The sequence below is a fragment of the Physeter macrocephalus genome, chromosome 5 (assembly GCF_002837175.3).
Source record: "Physeter macrocephalus isolate SW-GA chromosome 5, ASM283717v5, whole genome shotgun sequence".
NCBI classification, from domain to species: Eukaryota; Metazoa; Chordata; class Mammalia; order Artiodactyla; family Physeteridae; genus Physeter; species Physeter macrocephalus.
The window spans coordinates 15,988,610-16,015,386 of NC_041218.1; the positions used below are offsets into that span (position 1 = coordinate 15,988,610).

A 26,777-nucleotide genomic window follows, 5' to 3' on the forward strand; every position below is an offset into this window, starting at 1 on the left:
AGTCTATCACATGTTGCTTAATCTGTCTACAACATTTCTAATTTCAGTTATTTTTTTCCTGAAACTATTGGGTTTTTTAGAAAATGCCTAGTTGTTTTGATTGTCATTTGTTCTTACATCACACTTTCAAAATCTTCTTTTGGTTTTTAAACATATTAAACAATTATTTTATATTCTGTATCAATAGTTCCCAGATCTGAATTTTTGGCAGGATGATTCTGCAGTTTGTTTTTCTGTGGACTCTTGCTTATGGTGCCTTGCCTTTTTATGGGTTTTGTGAAATTTGATTGTGAATTCATCTTTTTTGAAACTTCTTCTGTGGAAATGCAGTGAGACCTAGATTTAAACTGTGTTCCTCCAAAGCAAATCTGCTTTTATCTTAGCAGGTACCAAGACTCTACCTACCTGCCACTACTTTAAACTAAATCTCCAGTTTGTGTTCAGATAATTAGCAGTGTTCATTTAATTAGTATGAATTCTGACCCTAAAGCTACACCAATGTGATGAGAAATTTTCTGAGGAGATTTTCTTCTTCTTCTTCCTCATCTTCCTCCTCTACCACCTTCTCTTCCTCTTCCTGCCTCTCTTCCTCCCCTTTCTGTATTGTATTTAACTGCTCACCAAGCATCCACACTGCAGTCAACCCTATCAACTTCCTCTGTGGTGTGGGCTTTTTCTAGATCTCCCACTGTAGATGCACTGTTTCAGGGATTTTGGCTGTGTGTGGGTCTTCATTCCAACTTATCACCCTGTTTAGGTTTAGTCTCCTGTTCCCCACCTCCACAGTTCATTAAACATCCATTCTAGTTAACAAGGGTTCAGCTTAATGAACGATTTTAATGAATAAATCAGACATTCATTAAAAAAATGTTACCTATCTTTTATCCAGAACTGTAGGTGGTCTATACCAAGGGAAATGTCTTTGGACAGCTAGTCCACCATATTGCCAGAAGTTAAGTTGATGAGCTGTGTAGCCTTGGAAATATCTCAAACTTTCTAGCCCTCAGTTTTGCCATCCATAAAATGCAGGGGCGACACTGACTGTATTGATTTATGAGGTCTTTCCAGCCCTAATCCTAGATTATATATAATCCTGTAATCCGATATATATAAGACCTTTATTACAGGCATACCTCAGAGATATTGTAGGTTCAGTTCCAGACCATAGCAATAAAGTGAATATTATGATAAAGCAAGTCATACAAACTTTTTGGTTTCCCAGTGCATATGAAAGTTATGTTTACACTATTCCATATACTATTAAGAGTGCAATAGCATTATGTCTAAAAAAAAGTCCATGCCTTAATTAAAAAATACTTCATTGCTAGAAAATGCTAACCCTCATCTGAGCCTTCACTGAGTCATAGTAGTAATATAACTTCAAAGATCACTGATGACAGATCACCATAACAAATATAATAATACTGAAAAAGTTTGAAATATTATGAGAATTTCCAGAATGTGACACAGAGACACCAAGTGAGCAAATGCTGTTGGAAAAATAGCACTAAGAGTCTGGCTCCACAAGCCTTCAATTTGTGAAAAACACCATATCTGTGAAGCACAATACAATAAAGTATGCCTGTATGTGAAACAGATTTGTCTTCAAACAGCAATATTAGAACCCATAAATAGAGTTGGAAAACAGGAAATGTTTAGCTCAGCTTAAGGAATCACAGATGAATCAAATGGTTCTATAATGGGATTTGGCCCCAGAGATATACTCCTATCTTAGAGTAATTGGGTTGGCCAAAAGGTTCATTCGGGCTTTTCTGTAAGATGGAAAAACCCGAATGAACTTTTTGGCCAACTTAGGGCAGCGATCCTGGAGACAGACAGTCAGGGTTCAAAATCCTGACTCTGCAGTGCACTACTTTAGTGTCTCAGGCAAGTCTCTTAGCCTCTCTGCTTCAGTTCCTTCATGTGCAAAATGGGGATAAAAATACTACCTACCTTACAGGTTATTGTGAATATAGAGTGAGTTAACAGAAGTAATATGTTAATAATTGTCACATAGTATTCACCATGTAAGAGTTAGTTATAATTATTATTATTGTGTATACACGGTTTCTAGACAGAGATTCCTCATAGAGTAGAACTATACCTGTAATTTTAAACTTTCTATGAATTGCCACTGCTGCAACAAAACATTCCTTAATGACCCTACCCACCCCCAAGCTCTCCCCTCTGGAAACTACTGTAACACCGTTGGTTTATGCTGCAAGAGTATTGGGGAACTATGTTACTTTATCAGGTACCAACATTCACTTCCTGGGAACTGCCCCGATTGTGATGCCCAGGAGAAATCAGGCTTCCAGATCAATGGTTCTCACACCTGACTCTATGTTAGATTTGCCTAGAAAGTTTTTCTCAAAATATCGATGACTGGGCTTCATTCCAAGAGAGTCTGAGTAATTTGGTCTGAGGTGACGTTCAGCCATCAGTATTTCTTACATGCTTTCACTGAGATACTCACATTTTGAAATTTGTAAACATTCCTATCCATCTTAATGGCTGTCTACATGCAAAAGAATAGGCAGGTAGGGAGGAGGAAAGAATTTGTGGGGTTTTCTTGTTTTCTTTTCTTTTTTTTTTTTTTTTTTGGCATGGAAAAATGTAAGTGGCCAAGACAAGCACGAGGAAATGAAAATAGGTACATGAAATTGTGGGTGGAACAGAAAATTAGAGAAATCAGTAAATTACTTAGGGCTACCAAGAATTCCTCAAAATCCATGTAACATTTCCCCATCATTTTCTCACGCTCTAGGTTAGATGAATGGGTTTGGGGAATATGATGACTTGAGTACAGATTTCAGACTCCCTAATCTTTTTGCTTTTTGCGTGGGCAACTCAGCTGCTAAAGTAACTGGGGCCAAAGATTGGAACTTGGTAGACAGTCCATATAGGACCATCCCCCAAATTAGGAAGCTGGTGGACAGCTCAGATAACTATACCAGACAGGATGGTCCCTACACCAGAAAGCTGCAGAGGAGGCCTGTCATCTGCTTAGCTGCCTTGGGTAACCAACTGGCTGAGCCAATGGACCTTTCTGGAGCTGCCTGGGAGAGAGGCTGCCTGTTCCTACTTACTCTGGCAGGGTCCCTCTGCACCAGAGGGGTGCTCATGGTACTCCCTTCTTGACCAGCCTTTTTGCTGCAGGCCTCCTGGAGGGAGAAATGATACCCTCCTTACCTTTCACTTCTTGACTACTTCTACCTAAGAGGCCCAACAGCCTGACTACACTGTTGTTAAGGGCACCACAGGCTGGCTGGCACAAGTAGGCAAAGAAACATCACCAGCCATTTATCACTAGCCATTGAAGGAGATAGAGATGTTTGAAAAGGGGACTTCAGGCTGAATCATCAGATTAGGTTCTTTCTAGGGAAGAACTGAAGACAATGTTAATAAAAAATATAATGAGGGCTATTAAGGTTATTTCCTTAAAGAACAAATTAGAGTTTTTGGAATCAAAAGAAATTCTGAATTTAAAAATTTATTAGAGGGATACAGAAAGTTTGTTTTCTTTAGCTTTGTCCCCTGGCAACCATACCAACGTTCCCACAAGATAGTAGTTGAGTTAGCCATTAGCTTCATCCTTTTCAAACTCATAAAACATGTCCATTTCATTTCATTTCCCCCATTTTTTTAGTAGTCTTCATTACTTGCTTCTGAACTCTCTTAAATCTCACCATATCTTCTCTTAGAGTAACGTCAATTTAACCAGCACAGTGGAGCTAGTGTGTTCAATGTGATTACATATCCCTACGGGAGGGAAGAAGTTTCCACCTCATCACCTGCCAGAGTAACACTCAAAGCAAATCGCAAAGTCCTTTTGGGCTGTAGGGAACAAATGCATCTCCTTTTGTATGAGTTACAACTTTCTGCATAATGTGTTTTCTCCTCTTCCTTCCTACTTCCTCCCATCTCAAAGAATTCTTCCAGGGTGGTTTTAATAGTAGTGTTTCTGTTGTTGTTATTTAATGCTTATTGAGTAATGGAACAGGAAACACATCAATGAGCTCTTGACTACCAGAGACAGTTATCCATTAGCTTTGACGAAGTGATGTTTTGGAAAACGTTCAACATTCAGATTGGCAAACGCGCATGAAATTACTTTCGGAGACAGAAAAACATCAAAAGAGCCATATCTATTCCTGAGAGAAGGGGAACACATGCGTATGTTTAAGATGGTCTGCGGTTATACCCTTGGAAAGTGTTCTTGATGCCATTCTTCTTTCTTCCCTGAGGCTGATCACCATCTGGAAGGGAAGGAAGGAAGAGGAGAAGGAAGGGAAAGATAGAGAAAGAGAGAGACGGGAGAGAAAAATGAAGCAATGCAGTAGTAAGGGCATTATTCAGTCTGCTCTAGGACAGCAAAATATATGATAAGGTGGCAGCCTACCTCAACTCTCTCGTTTCCCCCTCATTCATAGTTATTATATTGTTGGAGTGAGAAAGAATCTTAGAGAATTTCTATTTCAACTCTTTCATTTTGTAAATAAGATAACTAAGTATTAGAGGAGTTAGGTGACTTGCCTGAGGTCACACAACTACTTGTGATAAAGATAGAGCAAGCAGGGCTCTGGCTTTCTCATCCAGCATCAGCATCCTTCCCACTACATAGTCCTTCTGCAAAGGGCTTTGACAATAGAAGGTTTGGTAGAGGTTTTCATAGTTGTCATTCTTGTCCAGTTCCCATTTTCCAACTGTAAGGAAGTCAACAGGTTTGAGTGCTCAGGTGGTATGGTCTGAATGCAGGTGGTCAATGGAACACTATCCATGGTGAGCCAGAAGAACTTCTCTTCATGTCTCAAAATGGCCTACACGTGGACTGAATGCATTTCCTGGTCCCAATAATAATATCTTCTTTAACTCAATAAATTGGTACCTATTGTAAACCTTAAACTTAGACAATGTTATATGTCAATTGTATCTCAATAAAACTGGAAAAAATAAATTGACTGATACAGACTCCAAAGGAGTAAACATTCAGGAAACCTTAATCAATCAGTTTAGCAACCTCTGATGCAAATAGCTGGTCAATTATAATTTGTGGCAATGGGCATAGTTTTATTGGGTTCTATAGGAGAAGCCATAGAACCAATGAACTTATTGCCTTTAAGTTGCTGTCACTTTAACTTGGTGGAGATACATAGGAAACAATGAAATACTTTAAGTATTAAGTAGATGCTAAGGGAAGTGTACTGTAATGTTCCTCAACTGATTCCAAAAAACTAAATCTTCTGTCCTTTATCTTCAAAGTTAATTTTTTTGTTTTAATTTATATGGTTGTCTAAAAAATTAGTATATGTCAATTCTGCATGATTTGGATTACCTCTCATAACTAAATGACCTGTAATTTCAGGAGCCCCATTTACACCGATCACCAAGTAGCACTGTTTTGTGACTGTGGGCTAATGAGTAAAGACTAGAGGTGGAATTATTATGTATATGATGCCTTTGTGCTAAGTAAGGCCAAGTGGCATCAGAATGAGCTGTATGAGCAAAGGCTTAATAGTAATTTCAGTATAGAAATATGACCAGAGAGCTGAGTAGTCACAAAGCACCCATCTCAAGAGCCTGCTCTGGAGCAAACACGACCATATTCCTGTTGAAAGTGGTGATTCAGTTTGAGGAAAACAGTGTTATTCATCACACTTAAATATTGTGATTTTGAATATTTGGGTTGTGTGCTTTTGTATTGTATTTGAAATTTTTGGGGCGGTCTTTATAACTAATATAAAGACTTTTGCCTTGTTTTGCCAAACATAATTAAAATTATAATAGAAAGAATTTAAATGAATCTGTGGGAGTCTATAAGAATCTTTTTTCCTTTAAGAGAGTTCAGTATATGAGGGAAGACTGAGAAACAGTAGTATAAACTATGAGTCAAATAGGAGTTCAAAGAAATGTAACAGGAGCTGCTTTCACACCCCTTGGATAGCAGTGTTGGACAAGGAAGGTTATATTACCGCAATCCAATTAAAGACCTGACTCGTTTGAAAGAAAAGGGGAAATGCCCATGTTCTCACGTGAAGCTCCCTAATGGCGGATTGGCCTGGAGGAGTATTGCTGACAGTACTCGGCCCACCAAAGGGACTGTGAGTGATAATAAAACCAGACCTCTGAACACTCTGTTTTCGCTGCAAGCAAACTCTGGTCCTAAGAGCACAGAGCATTTGTCCTCAGGGAACTTTTCTCGTTCCAATCAGCATCATCTGAGGGAGGGAGATGGAAAATGGAAAACTCTTTGGCAAGTAATTCCACCCTGTAATTCTTCATTATCTTTGATTAATGAAGAGAAAAGAGCAAGCTCCAACGTCCTGGAATCTGGTACAGGGATTGCATCTTAGTGTAGAAGCTCCATCAAGAAATTATTTCTTCCCTTGCCTTGCAATTGCCCCTACCTGACTCCTACTCATTTGACCTCATCTTCTTAGGAGAATTTATTTTCCTTGCTCAAGGTCTGAGACTTAAAGGCAAAGACAGATTTAATAATTTGTGGTCTCAGCATAAATTTATTTTAATTTTTTATTTTAATTTTTTTCGCCCCAAACATGGTTTTTAACCCCTTGTTTCAGAGGATTTCCACAAGCAGTTTTTAAAAAATTTTTTATTGTGGTAAAAATGAATAACATAAAATTTACCATCTTAATCATTTATATGTTTCAGCAGTGTTAAGTATATTTACATTGTTGTGCAATGAATCTCCAGAACTTTTTCATCTTGCAAAACTAAAACACTGTATTCATTAACATTCAAATAACTCCTCATTTCCCCCTCCTCCTAGTCCCTGGCAACCACCATTCTATTTTCTGTTTCTGTGAATTTGACTATTCTGGGTATCTCAAGTAAGTGGAATCATACAGTATTTGTCTTTTAGTGACTGGCTTATTTCATTTAACATAATGGCCTTAAGGTTCATTTATGTTGTAGCATATATCAGGATTTCCTTCCTTTTTAAGGGTGAATAATATTCCATTGTATGTATAGACCATATTTTGTTTTTCCATTCATCCACTTGGGTTACTTTCAACTCTTGGCTATTGTGAATAGTGCTGCTATGAATGTGGGTGTGTAAATATCTCTTTGAGATCCTGTTTCAATTCTTTTTGGATATATACCCAGCAGTGGAATTGCTGGGTCATATTATAATTTTATTTTTAATTTTTTGAGGAATTGCTGCAGTATTTTCCATAGTGACTATACCATTTCACTTTCCCACCAACAGTGGACAAGGGTTCCAATTTTTCCGTATTCTTACCAACAGCTTGTTATTTTCTGGGTTAAAAAATTGTTTTTAATAGTAGCCATTCTAATGCATATGAGATGAAATCTTATTGTGGTTTTGATTTGCATACCTCTAATGATTAGTGATAGTGAGCATCTTTTTATATGCTAGCTGGCCATTTGTATATCATCTTTGGAGAAATGTTCATTTAGGTCCTTTGCCCATTTTTTAATAAGTTATTTGTTGTTTTGTTGTTGAGTTGTATAAGTTCTTTATATATGCTGGATATTAGCCCCTTATCAGATATATGATTTGCAAATATTTTCTCTTATTCTATAGGTTACCTTTTCACTTTGCTGATTCTGTCCTTTGATATACAGAAGTTTTAAATTTTGATATAGTCCAATTTATCTATTTTTACTTTGTTACCTGTACTTTTGGTGTCATATCTAGGGCATATTTGCCAAATCCAATGGTATGAAACTTTTCCCCTGTGTTTCTTTCTAAGAGTTTTATAGTTTTAGGTCTTTCTTACATTTTTGGTCTTTGAACCATTTTTAGTTAATTTTTCTATAAGTGTAAGTGTTATGGATTGAATGTTTGTGTCCTCCCCAAATTCATATATTGAAACCCTAACCACCAATGTCGAAGGTGGGGACTTTGGGAGGTAATTAGTTTTATATGAGGTCCTGAGGGTGGAACCTCCATGATGAGATTAATGTTCTTATAAGAAGAGGAAGAGACATCAGAGCTCCCTCTCTCTGCCATGTAAGAATACAGGCAGAAGGAGGATGTTTACAAACCAGGAAGAGGGCTGTCACCAAGAACCGAATTGCTGATACCTTGATCTTGGACTTCCCAGCCTCTAGAACTGTGAGAAATAAATGTCTGTTATTTAATCCACCAAGCCTATGATATTTTGTTACAACAACTAGGGCTGACTAAGCAAGTTCAAATTCATTCTTTTGCATGTGGATAGACAGTTTTTCCAATGACCTTTGTTGAAGAGATTATCCTTTATCCATTGAATGATATTAGCACCCTTGTTGAAAATCATTTGATCATATATGTGAAGGTCTACTTCTGAGCATTTTTTTCTGTTCCATTGTGTTATATGTCTGCCTTTATGCCAGTACTACACTCTTTTGGTTACTATAGCTTTGTAACGAACTTGAAATCAGGAAGTGTGAGACCCCAACTTTGTTTTTCTTTTGCAAACTTGTTTTGGCTATTCAGGGTTCTTTGAAATTCCACAGTACATTTTAAGGTAAATTTTTCTATTTCTGCAAAAAGTGTCCCTGGAATTTTGATAGGGATTGCATTTAATCTGTAGCTTGCTTTCGGTGGTATTGACATCTTAACAATATTAAGTCTTCCAGTTTGTGAACACAAGATGTCTTTCCATTTATTTGTGTCTTCTTTAATTTCCTTCAACAACATCGTGTAGTTTTCAGTGTATAAGTCTTTTGCCTCCTTGGTTAAATTTATTCCTAAGTATTTTATGCTTTTTGATGCTATTGTAAATAAAATTGTTTTCTTACTTTTATTTTCTGATGGTTCATTGCTGGTGTGTAGAAATGCAACTGATTTTTGCATGTTGAATTTTTATCCTGAAACTTTGCTGAATTGATTGATTAATTCTAACAATTTTTTTTTGTATGTGGAATCTTCTGGATTTTCTACACATAAGATCATGTTTTATGCAAACAGAGATAATTTTACTTCTTCCTTTTCAATTTGGACACATTTTACTTCTTTTTCTTGCCTAACTACTCTGGCTAGAATTTCCAATACTATGTGGAATACAAGTTGCAAAAGTCATCCTTGTCTTTTTCCTGATAGTAAAGAAAAAGCTTTTAGTCTTTTGCCACTGAGTATTATGTTAGCTCTGGTTTTTTGTTTGTTTGTTTTAATATGTGAGTTTTGTCATGTTGAGGTTTCCTTCTATCTCTAGTTTCTTGAGTGTTTTTTAAAAATCATCAAAAGGTGTTCAATTTTATAAGATACCTTTTCTATGCCAATTGAGGTAATCAGATTTTCCCCCCTTCATACTGTTAATGTGATGTATTACATTGATTTTCATATGTTGAACCATCCTTACATTCCAGGAGTAAATCCCGCTTGGTCATGGAGAATAATTCTTTTAATGTGTTGCTGAATTCTGTTTCCTAGTATTTTGTTGAGGATTTTTGCATCAATATTCATCAGGGATATTGGCCTATAACTTTCTTATAGTATCTTTGTCTGACTAACTTTCTTATAGTATCTTTGTCTGACTTTGACTCAGGGTAATGCTGGCCCTATAGAATGAATTTGGAAGTGTACCCTCCTCTTCAATTTTTTGGAAGTATTTGAGGAGAATTGGTATTAATTCTTCTTTAAATGTTTGATAGAATTCACCAATGAAGCCCTCTGGTCCTGGGCTTTTCTTTGCTGAGAGTGTTTTTTTTTGTTTGTTTTTTTGTTTTTTTTTTCTGAGAGTATTTTGATTACCAATGCATCTCATTACTAGTTATAGGTCTGGTCTGTTCAGATATTCTATTTCTTCATAATTCAGTCTTGGTAAATATAACAAGTATTCTTGATTTAACCTCTCCCTTGCATAACTTGTGTATGATTAGCAGGAATTTGATATACTAGATATGGAAGTTTTGAGCAACAATTTATGACATAGATAAGACCATGTTAAATTCCATTAGGTTCTTTGTGTTATGAGAATTTGCCTAAAATTTCTAGAACTATTTGTTTGTTTCAACTTTGATTCTACCATTTCCCTCAATATCTATAATTAATTTGTTAAATACTTTTGGTTCTATCTCAGTAATATCTCTCAGATATTTATTCCTCTTTCTAGACCACTGCCACTGCCTTAGTTCAAGCCTTTAGTATTTCTTGCACAAACTATTTCGATGACCTCATAATTTGTCTTTCTGCCTCTTCCTGTTCAGTTTTGTCCTTCACACATCTATAGATTTCTAAAACAAATCTAATTATACTATTTTTCCTACCTAGGAATAATCTGCACTTTTTATTTGCTTATTCCACAAAGTTCAAAATCCTCAGAGAATAGAAGAATTTCTCAAAGTGTCTGTAACTTACCCCCCAGCCTCATCTACCTCCACTTCTTCCTTGCTCCTCCATTCCAAGTCTATGCCATATCAAAGTATTTGGCATTTTTCAGCACACCTGGTTCTTTTTATTATTCTGCACTTTAGCAATGCACTATTTCTGGATAGTGAAATTCCACTCAAATCTTCAGAAGTAAGGCAAAAGTCTCTTCTTCCATGGGCTCCTCAGACATCATCTGTTAGGTCCTTCAAGATCATACTCCAAGACATTTGGAATCTAGTAGAACGTAAAGCACTTATGTCAATATCGCTTATAATTATTATCCTGTTGTTCACCCCACAAGACTCTGATCCTCACAGAGTAGTGTATTATCCCCAACTTATCTTTGAAAACAGTACCTAGCACAGTGTCCAGTATAGCAGTACAGAGTGACTACTTAATAGATGCTTATTTAATGAATAAATGTTTATTGTGGGGAATGAATAACATTAAAGAAGACCTGAACACTATCCTTGTTCTCCACTGACTAGCTATGTGAACTTTGGTGAGTCACTTAACTTCTCTAGGTGTTTCTTCATTTCTGAACTGAAAGGTGGGGACAGATAATCTCCTAAATTCCTCCCAGCTCTGACATCGTATTATTGCCATTTTTAGTTGTGCAAAAGACAATCTTAATCATTAAGATAATTTTGTTGTCCATGACATGCAAGGGAAATGAAAACAAAATCAAATTTGTTTAAGTCATTTGACTCTACATTTCATGTTCATTCTTGAGAGTAACCATTCTAATCTTAGTGAGCTTTCCCAATATTACAAAAAAGTCATCTGTTTTCTGAGTTAAAATGTTTTATGACATTTATTTAAATTAAATATCTATTTAAATTTACAGTGATTCTAAACCAAAAGTTTATGATACCTCTGTCCCTGGTAGGAATACAAAAAGATATTTTTGACAGAACATGATATTTAATAAAATAATATTTATCATCTAAAATGTCTTACAATTATAAGTATAAAATTATAACAGTATAAATAATTTTGAAAACATTGAGTCATCTCAAAACCAATTATTTTTCTACTTGTGGATTCCTCTTCTGCCTTATATACCCATTTTTTAAATAGTTTCAATAATGATGTTATTCAACTTCATATCGCAGTGTTTTCATTTAGTACATCATCAGCAATTTGTATGACAAATTTGCATGGATCCATAACTATTATTTGGGGGATCTGCATAATAGTCCTTCAATGGACATTGAAAATTTTACTTATTTTCCTATTGTTTATCTGTTAGATCACTTCCTCATCATTATAAATCATTCTACAACAAATAGTTTCCTTTCCTTACTTCTTCTTACTTGGGATTTTTACTTAAGATACATTTTAGAATTGGAATGATTTGATTAAAGAGTAATATTATTAACTTCATAGTTAACTTTGGAAATTATTCACAAAATAAGATTGGGGAGGGGTCTCTAACTGAACTACCCCATTTGATTTAGGTTATGATGAATATTTCAACCAATGTATTGATTTTTTTCCTGAATTCATTTGTGCCAACTAAAAGTTAGAAATGCATTTGCTGCAAGAAAATAAAAAATCCAGTCAACAGTGGCTTAAACAGATAGGAGTTTAATTTTCTTTTATAATAAAAAGTGATAGGTGAACTGTCTTGGGCTAGCAACTCCTCAAGGAAGTCATTAGGGACCAATGTGCATTACAATTGACTTTTCCATTCTTAGTAAATGATTTGCATCTTCATGGTTGTAAAATGGCTATTACACATCTAGGCACTGAATTGAAGAAGGAAGATGGGCAAAGGACTGAAAGGGCAAATTATCTTTCTGTACTAGTAAAACATTCTCCCAGAAGCCTCATCTGGTTATTTTGACTTCAATCTCATTGTTCAGAACCAGGTCACATAGTCACACTTCACTGCAGGGCAGTTTGGGAAGGAGTATTTTATTTGTATATCTCTGTAGTCTAGGAGGGTGAGGGAGAAAGGGGACATGAATGACTTTTGAATAAAAAGGCTTTGGGGTCTGCCACATGGCTTTCATCACTTTCAGTAAAAAAGAAAGGAAATGGTTTTCATTTATTACAATTAAATAGTAAACTCTTTCAGGAAATTTACTGAATTGTATCCATCTTTGAATCCTCAGCATTAGCGTACTGTTTCTATAGGAGAGGCTGAAGAAGTATTCATAATATGTTGAAAAAGGAAGGGTATGATTTTTGGAAATTAGGATGGGTTAATTAAAAAGTCACATTAGATTAGCCTCATTTTCTTTGATAGGGTTTCTTGTCCGATACTTTGGGGAAATGTAATAGAAATAGAGTACTGCACGTAGTCCCTCAATTGAAATTTGTCCACAAATAGAGAAATGCGGATAAAAGTTCAGCTTAATGTTTTAATTTGGATTTTAATAACTATTCACAAAAGTTATTGATTAATAGACCATTAGAATGTTTAGCACCAAAAGAGCAGAAAGAGAGAGGTCTTTAGTTTTTCCCTGATGAATTGCTAGCACCTGGAACAGTATATATCACTGTTCAGTGGTTGCCCGTAAAACCAATGGCTATCAGCCTGGGTCGAGGTTTCTAGGGGTACACCATTCATTCTGTTTCTGACCTTATCCTTTTCAGGAAGGAAACGCGACAGTTTCTTATCGGCAATGTGACAGTATATTGCAGATCAGATCTACTCTTGATAGAGAATCAGGAGGGAATGTGAATGCAGTGAATGACATACTTCAGATCCCCAAGACTCTTGGATGGGTGAATGATGGTCAGAACACAGCAAGGGGAAATTTAATGAAAATAAATTTTAATTCCTTCAGTTTGGCCCCCAAACCAGCTGCTCAAGTACAAGAACATTGTAAATGATGTTATTTCTTCTGGGTGCACAAACAGAGTAAGGAATAATAATGACAACTGAGAAGAAATGTATGACATACCCTGCTGAAAATGACATACCCTGCTGAAAATGACTGAGTTGTCTTAGAAAGTAGTGACTCCCCATAACTTCAGTCGTTCAAGGCTGAAAAGGATCATGTGAAGGGATGCTGTGGGAGTATTGTGCGTGGATGGAAGGCTGGATTGGATGAGTTTAAGACCCCTTTCATCCTGGAGAAAGAATAGCTCTATTTTAATTCAAATCTAGCTTAGAGACTGCCCATGCTAATAAGTTCCTATTAATTCCTATCAATAGAACCTAAAAGATTGTTCTCCATTCTATTTCAACAGCTATCCATATTTTGTATGGCAGCTTCATATTTTGTATGCAATGGTGTAAGCCTGAGAATCTTGGGTTCTTTAACACACAGTCCTCGTACAGATCTCTCCTTTCCTTATTGCCTAGTAAATTTACAATCCCAGCACCTTCCTGACTGGCCCTCTGATTTTCTTTCTAGGCCCATGATTGTTAGATAACATTTATTCCTTCATTCAATAAACATTTTTAATATACCTACTGTATGTCTCGTAGTTTTGTTGAAGACATTAGCTAAGATGGAGCTCATGTTCTAAGAGGAGAAAACAAAGAAGTAAATAGACTACAATTTAGACAGTGGGAAGTGCTATGAATTTAAGAAAAAAACACACAGTTTTGTGTCAGCTATGGCTAAGAAGGGCATTTTAGGGAGTGTCAGGGAGGCTTCTTTGAAAATGTGACACGAGAGGTAAGACCTGAACGATGAGAAGAAGCAGAGTGTCCAGGACCCAGTTTATGTGTGTCTCCAGAATGATTGGCCCCTCCTGTCCCCGCAACCTATTGTTTCTTTTCTGCTTAATGGAGAGCCTCCACCATTGACGTTGATGTTGCCTCATATCCTACCTCTGCCAGCTGTCTCTGCCTCCCCCAAGAAGGGCTGGACTCAGGGAGTGGCAGGAAGCTCTACAACTTGATGCTCAGTCTCAACCGGTCTCTAGTTTTAGAGTTTCCTCCCATCACTTCCAGAAAGGACTAAGAAGTCCGGCTGTGTGGCAGGATGCTGGGTTCCCCAGGAACATAACCTGGAAGGGAGAGTGAGTCAATTCCCTAAGGGACAAACTTCAACCAATGAGAGACAGGAGCCAGGAGACAGGAAGAAACTGGCAGAGAAATTCCCTTTCTTCCTGCAGACAGAATGTTCCCAGATACAGTGATGATGTAAGTTCTGTCTGGACGAAGTTCTGGTGACCAAGCAACCAGGTATGTTTATTTGTGAGGATGCAGCCATCTCATACTCACCACCTTGAATTTATTTCCCCTGTTTTTCTGCCTTACTTCTCTTTTCCCTTCATAACGTCCTGGGACTACAGTTCTCCATAAAGCCTTGGCTTGTAAGCTTTGCTTAAGAATGTGTTTTCTAGGGAACCCATGCAAAAACAAACATCATGTAAAAATATTGGGGTAGAGCCATGGTTTCTGAACGCCGTGGAGGAGCTCAGGTCTCTGCTGTGAATTCACAGGGGCATTGAAGGATATTTAAAATTTTCAGGGCAAACAGTGATACTCAACCTCTGTTAGACACCATGCAAACTACTATAGGTAGTTGACAGTTTCCACACTGGATCATGCTGCATTATTTTCACTGACATTATTATCTTGGCAGAGCTGGGTGTTCAGTGGTTGCTCTGATAAAAAGCAAAGTGGTATCTATTATGATTCCAAGGTTTGAGAAGTTGTATCATGCCCATTACTATCTCATTAGTAAGGAATTGGGGCTATTTAAGGATGAAATACAAACATTATTTTTTTCCTTTCAATTTATATGTATCACTTTTTTAAACAGCAATGAATGTTGTTGAGGCATAAATGGTTATTAAATCGTTAGCACTTAACTACCTAATAAACCTAAATGTTCGGTTCTTCTTTTGGTCTAGAGGTTCCAGGAAAAATAATTACTGAGATGCTAAGTGTTCTGTAAACTGAGAAAGTTTGGGAATCTTTGAGGTAGAGCATTCCAGGCAGCAAAAGTAGAAAGTATAAAGGTGGTAGGCAGGAATAAGCTTACACACGTCAGCTCCAACCTGGAAACTTCCTTTAACTTTTTCCTTTACTGACAATATTTTCCAAAGCTCTATTAACCTTAGATTGGTCTTTAAATAACCTAGACCCTAAATGGTATGCGTTTGTGTGTGTGTATGTGGTATATGTGTGTTTTGTGTGGTTTATGTGCGTTACTTGCTTTCTAAAAAAAAAAAAGATTCTGTATTATTTCCTGAAAATTCTTAATTACTACATACATTTTTTAAAATGTTAGACATGATGTTCTCTTTATTACTTGTCTTGCTGGCTAATCTAAACTCTAAAAAAATTTTTTTTTCTTTCTTTAAAATTTCATGCTTGAGGCTATTTTGATCAGGCCTAGAATTTGGGAGACTCAAGTTTGGTATGTAAGACTGCGCTGATACCTATGTTAGAATGAACAGTAATTAATAGTAGAAAGATAAGGTAAGGAGCCCACTAGTGGGGCATGGCTTTGGGTCCAGTGATGGAGATTTTTTCCAGGGGAGGTCTGAGATGAGAAGCAGAGTATTTCAGAATACCCAGAGAAGCTCATTTTCTTGGTTATGTACTTACGTTCCTCCAAATCATACATGATATGTTTTTAAACCTGAACGTCAATTTATTTTCCTGTGATTGGAGTGCTTTTGACCTATGCCCAAGGATTCCACTTTTTAGAGTCAAGGTAACCAAGAAGTTGAATGAATAATTACAAGGTTGCTTAGTGACCACTGAAAAACAAGAAGGAAAATAAATTGTCTAAAAGGATAACTGATATTTTAAGTAACTTCTCAGAAGGCCACCCCACAACAAGAATTCATTTGTCTTGTGCTGGAACTATTTGTGCTTCTCTGGTGTAAGTTTCTTTCTTTCTCTCTGTCTTAAAATCTAGTGCATGTTCAGTGATTTTTTTAAACCATATTTTCCTTTGTGTAGCAGCCCATTTTTGTTGATAGACTCTTTTTTTTAAAACATATTTATTGGAGTATAATTGTTTTACAATGGTGTGTTAGTTTCTGCTTTATAACAAAGTGAATCAGCTATACATAAACATATATACCCATATCTCCTCCCTCTTGCGTCTCCCTCCCACCCTTCTTATCCCACCCTCTAGGTGGTCACAAAGCACCGAGCTGATCTCCCTGTGCTATGTGGCTGCTTCACACTAGCTATCTATTTTACATTTGGTAGTGTATATATGTCCATGCCACGCTCTCACTTCGTCCCAGCTTACCCTTCCCCCTCCCTGTGTCCTCAAGTCCATTCTCTACGTCTGCATCTTTATTCCTGTCCTGCCCCTAGGTTTTTCATAACTTTTTTTTTAGACTCCATATATATGTGTTAGCATATGGTATTTATTTTTCTCTTTCTGACTTCACTCTGTATGACAGACTCTAGGTCCATCCACCTCACTACAAATAACTCAATTTCGTTTCTTTTTATGGCTGAGTAATATTCCATTGTAAACATGTGCGACATCTTCTTTATCCATTCATCTGTCGATGGGCACTTAGGTTGCTTCCATGTCCTGGCTATTGTAAATAGTGCTGCAATGAACATTGTGGTACATGATTCTTTTTGAATTATGGTTTTCTCAGGGTATATGCCCAGTAGTGGGACTGCTGGGTCGTATGGTAGTTCTATTTTTAGTTTTTTAAGGAACCTCCATACTGTTCTCCATAGTGACTGTGTTAATACACTCTTTAAACATGAAAATACACACCTGATTGGTCCATCTGGCTTTCCTGTTAGCCTGGAAGACATTCTGTCTCCTGTTGGTATATATTTATTTAATCAGGCAAAACTCAAGATTCTAGCTAAGGCCACTCAACTCTGACTGATTATCACTGTTTTTTTAATGTATCTTTCCTGAAATATTACATTTGTAGCTATCCTCTCTTTTTCTGTAAATGGTAGCATACTAAGTACTCTGAAACCTGTTTTTTTTTAGATATATTTTTGAGATTGTTTTATATCAATACCTTATCAGTTTGCCTTATTCCTCTTAATGACTGCAGAGAATTCCATTAGTTAGGTGAATGGTAATTTAAGTAATTAGTCCTATATTAACAAACATTTACATTGTTTTTAGTCTTAAATTTTTAGTGTACACTTTCAAGGATATCAGAGAACAGATTCCTAGAAGCATAATTGCTAGGTCAATTAGGTTGGCATTTCAAATATTGGTGGATTTCTTCAAATTTCCCATCAGAGACTATACCAAACTCTACCAACAATTTGAGAAAGTGTTGGTTTTCCTGCCTCCTCAGCCAATACCATCTATTTTCAAATTGTTTATTCTAAAAAATGGCATCATATTATAGTTTAAAATTGAATTTATTTTAATTTTTTTTTTTTTTTTTTTTTTTGTGGTACGCGAGCCTCTCACCGCTGTGGCCTCTCCCGCCGCGGAGCACAGGCTCCGGACGCGCAGGCCCAGCGGCCATGGCTCACGGGCCCAGCCGCTCCGCGGCACGCGGGATCCTCCCGGACCGGGACACGAACCCACGACCCCCGCATCGGCAGGCGGACTCCCAACTGCGCCACCAGGGAAGCCCCTATTTTAATTTTTAAATTAATTTTTTTATTGAAGTATAGTTGATTTACAATGTTGTACCAATCTCTGCTGTACAGCAAAGTGACTCAGTTATACACATATAGACATTCTTTTTTTAATATTCTTTTCCATTATGGTTTATCACCAGATATTGAATATAGTTCTCTGCGCTCTACAGTAGGACCTTGTTTTTTATCCATCCTATATATAATAGCCTGCATATGCAAATCCCACACTCCCAGTCCTTCCCTCCCCCACCTCCCTCCCCCTGGCAACCACAATTCTGTTCTCTATGTCTGTGAGTCGGGTTCTGTTTTGTAGATAGGTTCATTTGTGCCATATTTTAGATTCCACATATAAGTGATACCATATGGTATTTGTCTTTCTCTTTCTGACTTACTTCACTTAGTATGATAATCTCTAGTTGCATCCGGGTTGCTGCAAATGGCATTACAATATTTCATTCTTTTTAATGGCTGAGTAGTATTCTGTTGTATAAATATACCACATCTTCTTGATCCATTCATCTGTTGATGGACATTTAGGTCGTTTCCGTGTAGTTAGCTAGGCTAATATTAGGGATGGGAGGAGCTCAGAAAAGGAGGCAGTGGACCCATGCATGCAAAGATGGGAGCAGAGAGAGCAGAGAGCATCTGGGACTGGTACGCAGTCCAGTTCAGAGTGACAGTATCAGGACAGGGTGGAGGGGAAGTGGGCAGGGCTGGCACACCACCCCCAATGTGGCCTTGAAAATCAGTGAAGGGGTTAATTGAACTTTGCCCTAACGACAATACGATGTAATTGGAAGACTTTTAGGTAGAGGTAAGATGACATTTCCTCGGTGTTACGATACACTAGGTAGTCACAGAGCTCATTTAACATGACTGTTGAAGCACTTAATATGCCCATTCTCCTCTGAAAATGGAGCACGCTGCATGGGGGGCGGCGGGGGGGTTGAGGGGTGAGGAACAGAGACCTATAATCAGGCACCCTGGGTGTAACACCTGGTTCTGCCAATTTCTAGTTGCATAAGCCTGAGCAACGGGGAGCATACATTTGAGGGGTAGAGTAAAAAGTACAGAGGTAGGCGTGCGAAGTGCTTAGCACAACATCCGTCATGTAAAAACCAGGGCTTAATAACCACTAGCTGTTTTTAAAATTATTTTTTATTATTATTACCTTTCCTCACTCCACTCTGGAAATGCCCTGACCCTTGGCTTATTATGTACACACGCAGCAAATTACAGAATGAGGGAGTTGAGAGAGATCTGAGGTATCTTATTCAATCTCCTAATTCTAGTCGTGAGAAAATTAAGGGGGGGAGGGAATCAAGCAACTTGTTTGGGGTCAGCAACACCTACCTGAAATTCTTCCCTGGTCTGGTTCTCTCATTGCCTGTCCATGTATTGAATACGTATGTATTCTGGTTACTACACGTAGCCTTCAGTATAAATCTTTCTCGTGTTTGTTGACAGCAGTGATTCTTGTGTGAAAATTCCTAATTTGGAAAACTATCTGTCTCACACACTTTGTTGCACAGCATTCAAACCTCACAGAGTTTTCAGTAACCTTAGAAACAAAAACAAGAGACCGGTGGACAATTAAATCTGCAGAGACGGCAAGCTTGACTTTGTGTCGGCAGTGGGGTCCGCAGAGGTTGGAAGCCCCTCGTCGAGCGGGCCCTTCCTTTCCTTTCCGCTCTGCCGCGGCAGCGCTCAGCGCTCGCGTCCTCGGTTTGCCTCCTGGATTCTCTCAGTCTTTCTGCTTCGCTGAGGGGCCTGTGATCCGATTCGATCTGTGAACAGCTGTTTAGGAAGATCTTTCAATGTGTAACGAAGGCTCTGGGCTGGGGGATTCAGGGATGAAAGGGTCCCAGCCCTCGCCCTGAGAGAGGAGGTGGGCGCTTCGCCCGCATCTTAAACTGGACTTCCTCCTCATCCCTTAATTTACCCTGCTCACGAATTCTCTCCCAGGTTCACCCCGACCACGCGCCCGCTGCATCCCCCCCCGAGGTTTCCCACGTAGGGAGGCTTCTGCCAGGCTCCGGCTCTGCACGGCCGGGTAGCGGGGCGGTGGGGAGAATGCCGCCCCGGACATCAGGCATCAGGGGACGGGGACCAAGGTGGGCGCTACCGCTCCCGGGCCGGCTGCCTGGGCAGGGCACCTCTCCCTTCCCGGTCTCCGCTTCCTCGTGTCTTAACCGGGGTGCGGCACGCTATCCTCCGAATTTCCCTCCGGAGCTCTCCTCTCTTGCTGCCAGTGTCCGCGCCCCCAGCCCGGCGCCTCCTCATCCCCTGCCCTCTGTCCACCTCTCCGGCGACCCGACACCTCAGGGCAGAGTTCAGGTTCGGCCCTGGCCGGTGCCCCCGATTTAGGAAAAGGCCAGGGGGGCGGGAGGGCGCGGGTTTGCAGCGGGGAGGGAGGGGGAGGGGGAGGGAGGTGGCCTCTGATTGGTCGGGGAGGGGGAGTGGAGGCACGGAGTTTCCCACAATGCCCCGGTGCGGGGCCGCCGCGGATGGATGCTGCGGGAAGGGGCTGCCATTTGCCGCCCCTGCCAGCGGCGCGCAGACCTGTTCGCTCTCCGGCGGTGGCGGCCGCCGTCAGCGCCGTTCGTCTGTCCGGCTTCTGCAGCGGCGCCGCCTCGGCTCCCTCCGCGGCCGCCGGAGCGGTCGCCATGAACCCGAGCTCCTCGGCGGCAGAGGAGAAGGGGGCAACGGGCGGCAGCAGCAGCAGCGGAAGCGGCGCCGGGAGCTGCTGCCTGGGCGCCGAGGGAGGTGCGGACCCGAGGGGCGCGGGGGCAGCGGCGGCGGCTGGGGCCGCTGCCCTGGAAGAGCCCGGGGCCGCCGGCCCGAAAGAGAAGGACGAGGCGCTGGAGGAGAAGCTGCGGAACTTAACTTTCCGGAAGCAGGTCTCTTACAGGTAGGAACGCGAGCCCGGCAGCCGGGAGGCAGGTGCCGCCGCGGGGCGCGAGACCCGCTCTGCGCCCCCGAAAGGCGCTTCCTCGGACTTGGGGGCACCTGGCGCCCTCTCTCTCTCTCTCTCTGCCTCCCTCCCTCTCTCTCTTTCCTTCTCCCTCCCCCTTCTGGGCTATGTGTTCACTTCTCATCCCATCCTTCTGGGCTGGAGGGAAGCTACGTGCGCCAGGTTTCCCCCCCGGAACTGGAGAGAAGACTGGGTCCCTGAGGTCAGAACAACAACAGTAAAAACGCGCGCGCGCGCGCGCGCGCGCGTGTGTGTGTGTGTGTGTGAGCGGGGTGCACACACACACATGCCAGGTTTTCTTGAGAGAAGTCCTCAAAGTTGTCCCTACGCGGGGGTCATCTTCAACCACTCCCCCTACCTTGCCGATTTTACTGGGTGAACCTTTGGCACTAACTTGATACTTGAGATCACGGACAGGCAGAAAAGAACAGCGTTCTATCCTGAAGAGAAATCCTTATGGAAGTTGGACCTGCATTGAAATATCCCATTAAGGAAGAGTCGTTGTGAATCTGTGTCTGTAGATACGCAACTGGTTCCCGAGGGTCACACGTGCACGTGGTCTCTCCCTCTCTCCTGGGTGTGCCCAGAAGGACGGCTTGGGAAGCTTGCTGGCAAGCAAGGGGTGGGGGAGAGAATGGGGCCGTGCTTGCCCCTAGGATGGGTGTATTTACAAGACAAGGACAGTGTGGGATAAATGGCCACCGAATGATGCCAAAAGACTATCCCAAATTGTGTCAGGATTCACGAATGAGAAATGAGGATCCAGTAGGTTCTCTCCTCCCCCCTGCCCCCCACCTTCAGGAAAGAATAAAGATAGTGATAGATTTGGAGAGTTTTGGAGACCCTTACTGCTTGTTAATTTTAAAAGCTGAGGTGATAAACAGGCATAGAATTACAAAGATGTACACTTCCTTGGCCTCGGAGTATTTCTTGAAAAGGGGTCAGTAAAAGCATCCTTGTAACCCTCCTCATTTTAAGTTAGCAGTCCTTTCCAGAAGTGCTTATAAAGTTTTAAGCCTGCCACACCATGTGGTGTTATGTAAGCAAAAGCAGATGACAGAGGTGTGTGGGTTTGTGAGGGTGTGTGTTGTATTTCTGGGAGCATGTGTGTGAATCACCGGGATCCCATTGGCATTGCCTGGACTGGAGGCCCCGGTCACTAGGGCATGTCCTGTGTGTCTCAGTGTTGGCTCCTGACGACTCCGGAGCGGCCTTCCTGGGGAGGGTGTTACTCCCTCATCCCCCATGTGCATTTTGTTCACTGTGCATTGAGGGAGTTTCCCACCTGGCTTGCTCTTTTAGTTACTCATGTAGATCAGGATGAAATGGATCTTTCTCTTTATATTTTTGATGTCTAAAAATAGACACGTGGTGGAGAGTGAGGTAGCTCTAGGGAGGTATGCTAGGACACAGGCAGTTCTACTTCTTAGCTATGATGGCCTGTCTGGCCCTTAGGGGACCAGGGGCTACATTCAGCCTAATTTAGGAACTGCAAGTTGGAGGGGATGGTTGATAGTGCAGAGCACACTGTGGGTCTGGCTCCTGGGCCCAGAATCGTTCCTGTGTCGTTGGTATTTATCATCGTGACTCCTCACTGGGTAGGGCTACAAAGCCAGAGTTTGCAAGGGAAATCAGTTCAGCTCGCTTCTTGGCAGGGGTCATTCCCTGAGCCTGTCTCTTGGAAATGAGTACTCTGTGAGGCCATGGCTTTCTGGGTTGCATGCTAACACATGCGTGTGTAAGGGTGTGCACACGCAAACATAGACATCGACCCAGACACGGTGTTTTTCTAGCAAAAGGATAACACCGCATCTGCCTTATAATCCACAGAGGTGGATCCCACTTTGTGAACATCACTTTCTTTTAAATAAAGCTTTACAGTCCCCAGTTCAGGAAGCCTCCTGCAAGAGCATCACCTCAGGTGGCTGGTTAAAAATGCCCACCACCCCACACTTACAAAATCAAACTCTCTCTGGGTAGGAATTTTTAACAGGCTCCTCAGGCGATGCATAAGCACACTAATATCTGAGGATTGCTGCTCTGCTCTTTTTTTGCAAAGGCTGAACAATTGATCTTTGAACTCATAAGCCATGCCCAGCCAAACAAGGCCAGGCAGTCCCAAAGTCAGAGGAAAGACAGCAGAAGGTAGGAATTTCATCTGGCATATGTTTGTCCTGGGTAACCTGGAGAGTGTCTCCATTTTGATGATGATGATGATTCTTTTAGAGTCTCGGTGAATGGCCTACCCACTCACCAGGGCAGCCGTTTATGTTGGACTCAGATGTAGCTGGGCCTGGCCATTTCGCTGGTGGGTTAATGAATGGCCTGTAAGAAAAGAGCAGCTTTGGCTGGAGCTGGGCATTGGCTTCTCAGTGAGGACCACATCCCCTCACTTCTGGGGGTCACCTGAGGACGGCTTCTGGTGGAAGTTGATGGAGGGGGGTCAGGAAGACCTCACAGAACGGAATCTAAGTGAAGGGGTTGAGTTAGGGTGTGAAGTATGGCTGCTGTGTAAGGGGGATCATTTGAGGTGGGAAGAAGAGATCTGCAGGTGGTCAAAAAAATCTTTTGAAGAACATGGGTATTTGCAGAATGACACTTGACAGGAGAGAAGTAGGGGGCTGGGGGAGATGGTGTGCGTGTGCGTGTGTGTGTGGGGGGTCTCATCTGCTCCTTCTGTTGCTAAGGAACATATAAGCTAGGGTTTAAAAATAAATGAGGAGTGGGTGGGCATATGCAATGACTCCTGTCTTTTTAGGAACCGGAGCCCTTTACAGAAAACCTTTAAATAACCATTTCTGGAGGCAGATTATTCATTTTGCTCGACTTTTACTTTGTTAAGTAAAAGAAATTCCTTTATATACCCCTCGATTTCCCCTCATTATCTTCTCTTTCTTTTTTGGGGAACCATTTTTCTCATGAGAATTTTTCCTTTATTTCAGATTCTGCTCCCCTAGAGCAAATAGTCTCGGTAGATTGTAAAGCTGAAGGTTTTAGAAGGCAGTGCAAGTGAGCTGGTACTTTTCTCTTAAAATTACTACTTCCTTTTTCTTTGCAAATTATGTTGCTGCAACAGATACATATGTGCCGATGACTATGTAATGTGTAGGAACTGTTTTTTTTTTAACCACTGTAAGAATTCCCATTTAAGTCAGTAAATTAAAAAAAATCATTTAGAAACATGCAGAGGAGGGGAAGGAGAAGGTAGCTGATGTTCGCTGTCTTCTGTGTACAGGCACTGCGCTAAGTGTTCTTGTATGTTATATCTTACTTACTATTCAATGACAGTTTTATGATGTGATTATGGTTATTTCCATTTTATAAACAAATGAACCTGAGGCTTAGAGCTTGGGTAAGAGGCACCTTTAAACCCAGATCTGACTCTAAATGACATTCTCTTTACACCCCATCATGCTTCCCTAACCATTCACTTCGGGCTCGAACTCTTCCCTTGGGTGTCTGTGTTTGCATGTGTGTGTTCAGGATAAGCTGTTCTTTTACCTCTTCCGTAATATATCACAGGTCATTATTTATTATCTCTTGTATACTTTATTCTTTGGACCGTGTCCCTTTGGCCATATAATTTTAAGTAACTCCTCTACTCTTTCTGAGATAGAAATGAATATAAATTCATGATCACCAGAAAATATATTGCTTTTGCTTCTGAGAACAAAACCACCTACATGACACCTGCCATCTCTGTGACGATACCCAGGTTAGAATTTTATACGCCTTTTAATAAAAACTACACAGGAGTTGTGTAGGTGAACCTAGATCCAGTGAAGAGCTGGCCTGTCTGTACCTCGTTGAGCAGCACAGAATAAATGTTGAAGTGTGATTTTGTTTGTAAGGAGGACTGGACAGTTACCATTACTTATGAGATAGTAATGCCTGTGCTTCAGTTTCTCTACTTATAAACCAGGATGGTAATACCAGACCTTCCTGAAAGGGAGTTTTTGGTATGAGATAAAAGTAGCAGCAAGGAGCTTTTAACTTCTTAGATTATGCTTCAAGGTAAAAAAGGATCTATCATTCTTTACAGGTTGATAAGAACAAAGTATTTCTGTTTCGAGTATTATCCTGCAACACAAGACTGTGATTTTTAGGAAAGACTATTGGAATGTTGAAAGCCAAGTAGGAGAGCATGGACATTGTTCTTCCTTGCATGGGAATCAGTATTGTATGGGGGGAAGTTTTCTTTTCCTGAATATCAGTATGAAGCATCCTCCTTTGTAAATACTTTTATTTTATTTTTAAAATTTTTTGTCTGCTCTTTACACATTTGTTTGATATTTAGAGACTTCAGGATCAGATAAAAACTTTCGTTCTAGATTCTCCACCTACTGCCCCTGGACTAGAGCTTCCTCTCTGTGAATGGGAGTTGAGTTGAGGAAAGAAGACAGGTTCTCTTGTCCAAGTCTGCCTGGAAGAGTGCTTCTGGAAGACAGAACTGCGGGCTGGAGATGAGAAGTGCTGGTGGCCAGCCCCTCCCTGGGTGAAACCATATCACCGGATGGGGAGCAAGGTGGAAAGGGAGCCCTGCCTTCTTGGTGGCACATGCCTGGAGAAGACCTTCCTTCACACTGAGCTGGGGAGAGGAGCTTTTTAAAATTTTGGCTTTTGGAGGTGTCAGCGCAGCCATTTCTTACTAGGCACTCTGATCTGAAGTGCTGGGTGCGAGGCCTCTGCATGAAGCACCTTGTGAACAAGTGAAACTAGACAAAGCACAAAGGAAAAAGAAAAAAAAAAAAAAGCAAGCTGCAAACCCTCTGAAAAAAATGCCTCTGCACCTCTAGCTCTTGCAGAGGTTGGCATCTTCAGTGGAGTCTCCTATTGCAGGGGGACCTTCAAGATGGTGGAGGAGTAAGATGTAGAGATCACCTTCCTACTCACAAATACATCAAAAATACATCTACATGTGGGACAGCTCCTATAGAACAGCTACTGAACATTGGCAGAAGACCTCAGACTTCCCAAAAGGCAAGAAAATCCCTACATACCTGGCCATGTGGCTGATAGGGTCTTGGTGCTCCGGCTGGGTGTCAGGCCTGAGCCTCTGAGGTGGGAGAGCTGAGTTCAGGACACTGGACCAGCAGAGACCTCCCGGCCCCACATAATATCAGTCAGTGAGAGCTCTCCCAGAGATCTCTGTCTCAGCGCTAACACCCAGCTCCACCCCATGGCCAGCAAGCTGCCGTACTGGATGCCCTATGCCAAACAACTAGCAAGACAGGAACACAACCCCACCCATTAGCAAAGAGGCTGCCTAAAATCATACTAAGTTCACGGACACCCCAAAACACACCACTGGATGTGGCATTGTCCACCAGAAAGATAAGAACCAGCCCCACCCACCAGAACACAGGCACCAGTACCCTCCACCAGGAAGCCTACACAAGCCACTGAACCAACCTTACCCACTGGGGTCAGACACCAAAAACAATAGGAACTACGAATCTGCAGCCTGTGAAAAGAAGACCCCAAACACAGTATGTTAAGCAAAATGAGAAGACAAAGAAATATGCAGCAGATGAAGGAGCAAGGTAAAAACCCACCAGACCAAACAAATGAAGAGGAATAGGCAGTCTACCTGAAAAAGGATTCAGAGTAATGATAGTAAAGATGATCCAAAATCTTGGAAATAGAATGGAGAAAAGACAAGAAACATTTAAAATGGACCTAGAAGTACTAAAGAGCAAACAAACAATGATGAACAGCACAATAAACTAAATTAAAAATACTCTAGAAGGAATCAATAGCAGAATAACTGAGGCAGAAGAACGGATAAGTGACCTGGAAGACAAAATAGTGGAAATAGCTACTGCAGAGCAGAATAAAGAAAAAAGAATGAAAAGATTGAGGACAGTCTCAGAGACCTCTGGGACAACATTAAATGTACCAACATTCGAATTATAAGGGTCCCAGAAGAAGAAGAGAAAAAGGAAGGG

The 26,777-nt window shown here is 40.7% G+C and overlaps 1 protein-coding gene across 1 annotated transcript in view; it reads left to right on the plus strand.

Moving 5' to 3' along the window:
• Positions 1–20,362: 20,362 nt before the first annotated feature.
• DGKI (diacylglycerol kinase iota) overlaps positions 20,363–26,777 on the plus strand; it is a 472,815-nt gene continuing 466,400 nt past the window's right edge. The window contains exon 1 of the mRNA XM_055084816.1: positions 20,363–20,766. Coding sequence (XP_054940791.1) covers positions 20,363–20,766 — 404 coding nt within the window. The remainder of the gene's footprint in view (positions 20,767–26,777) is intronic.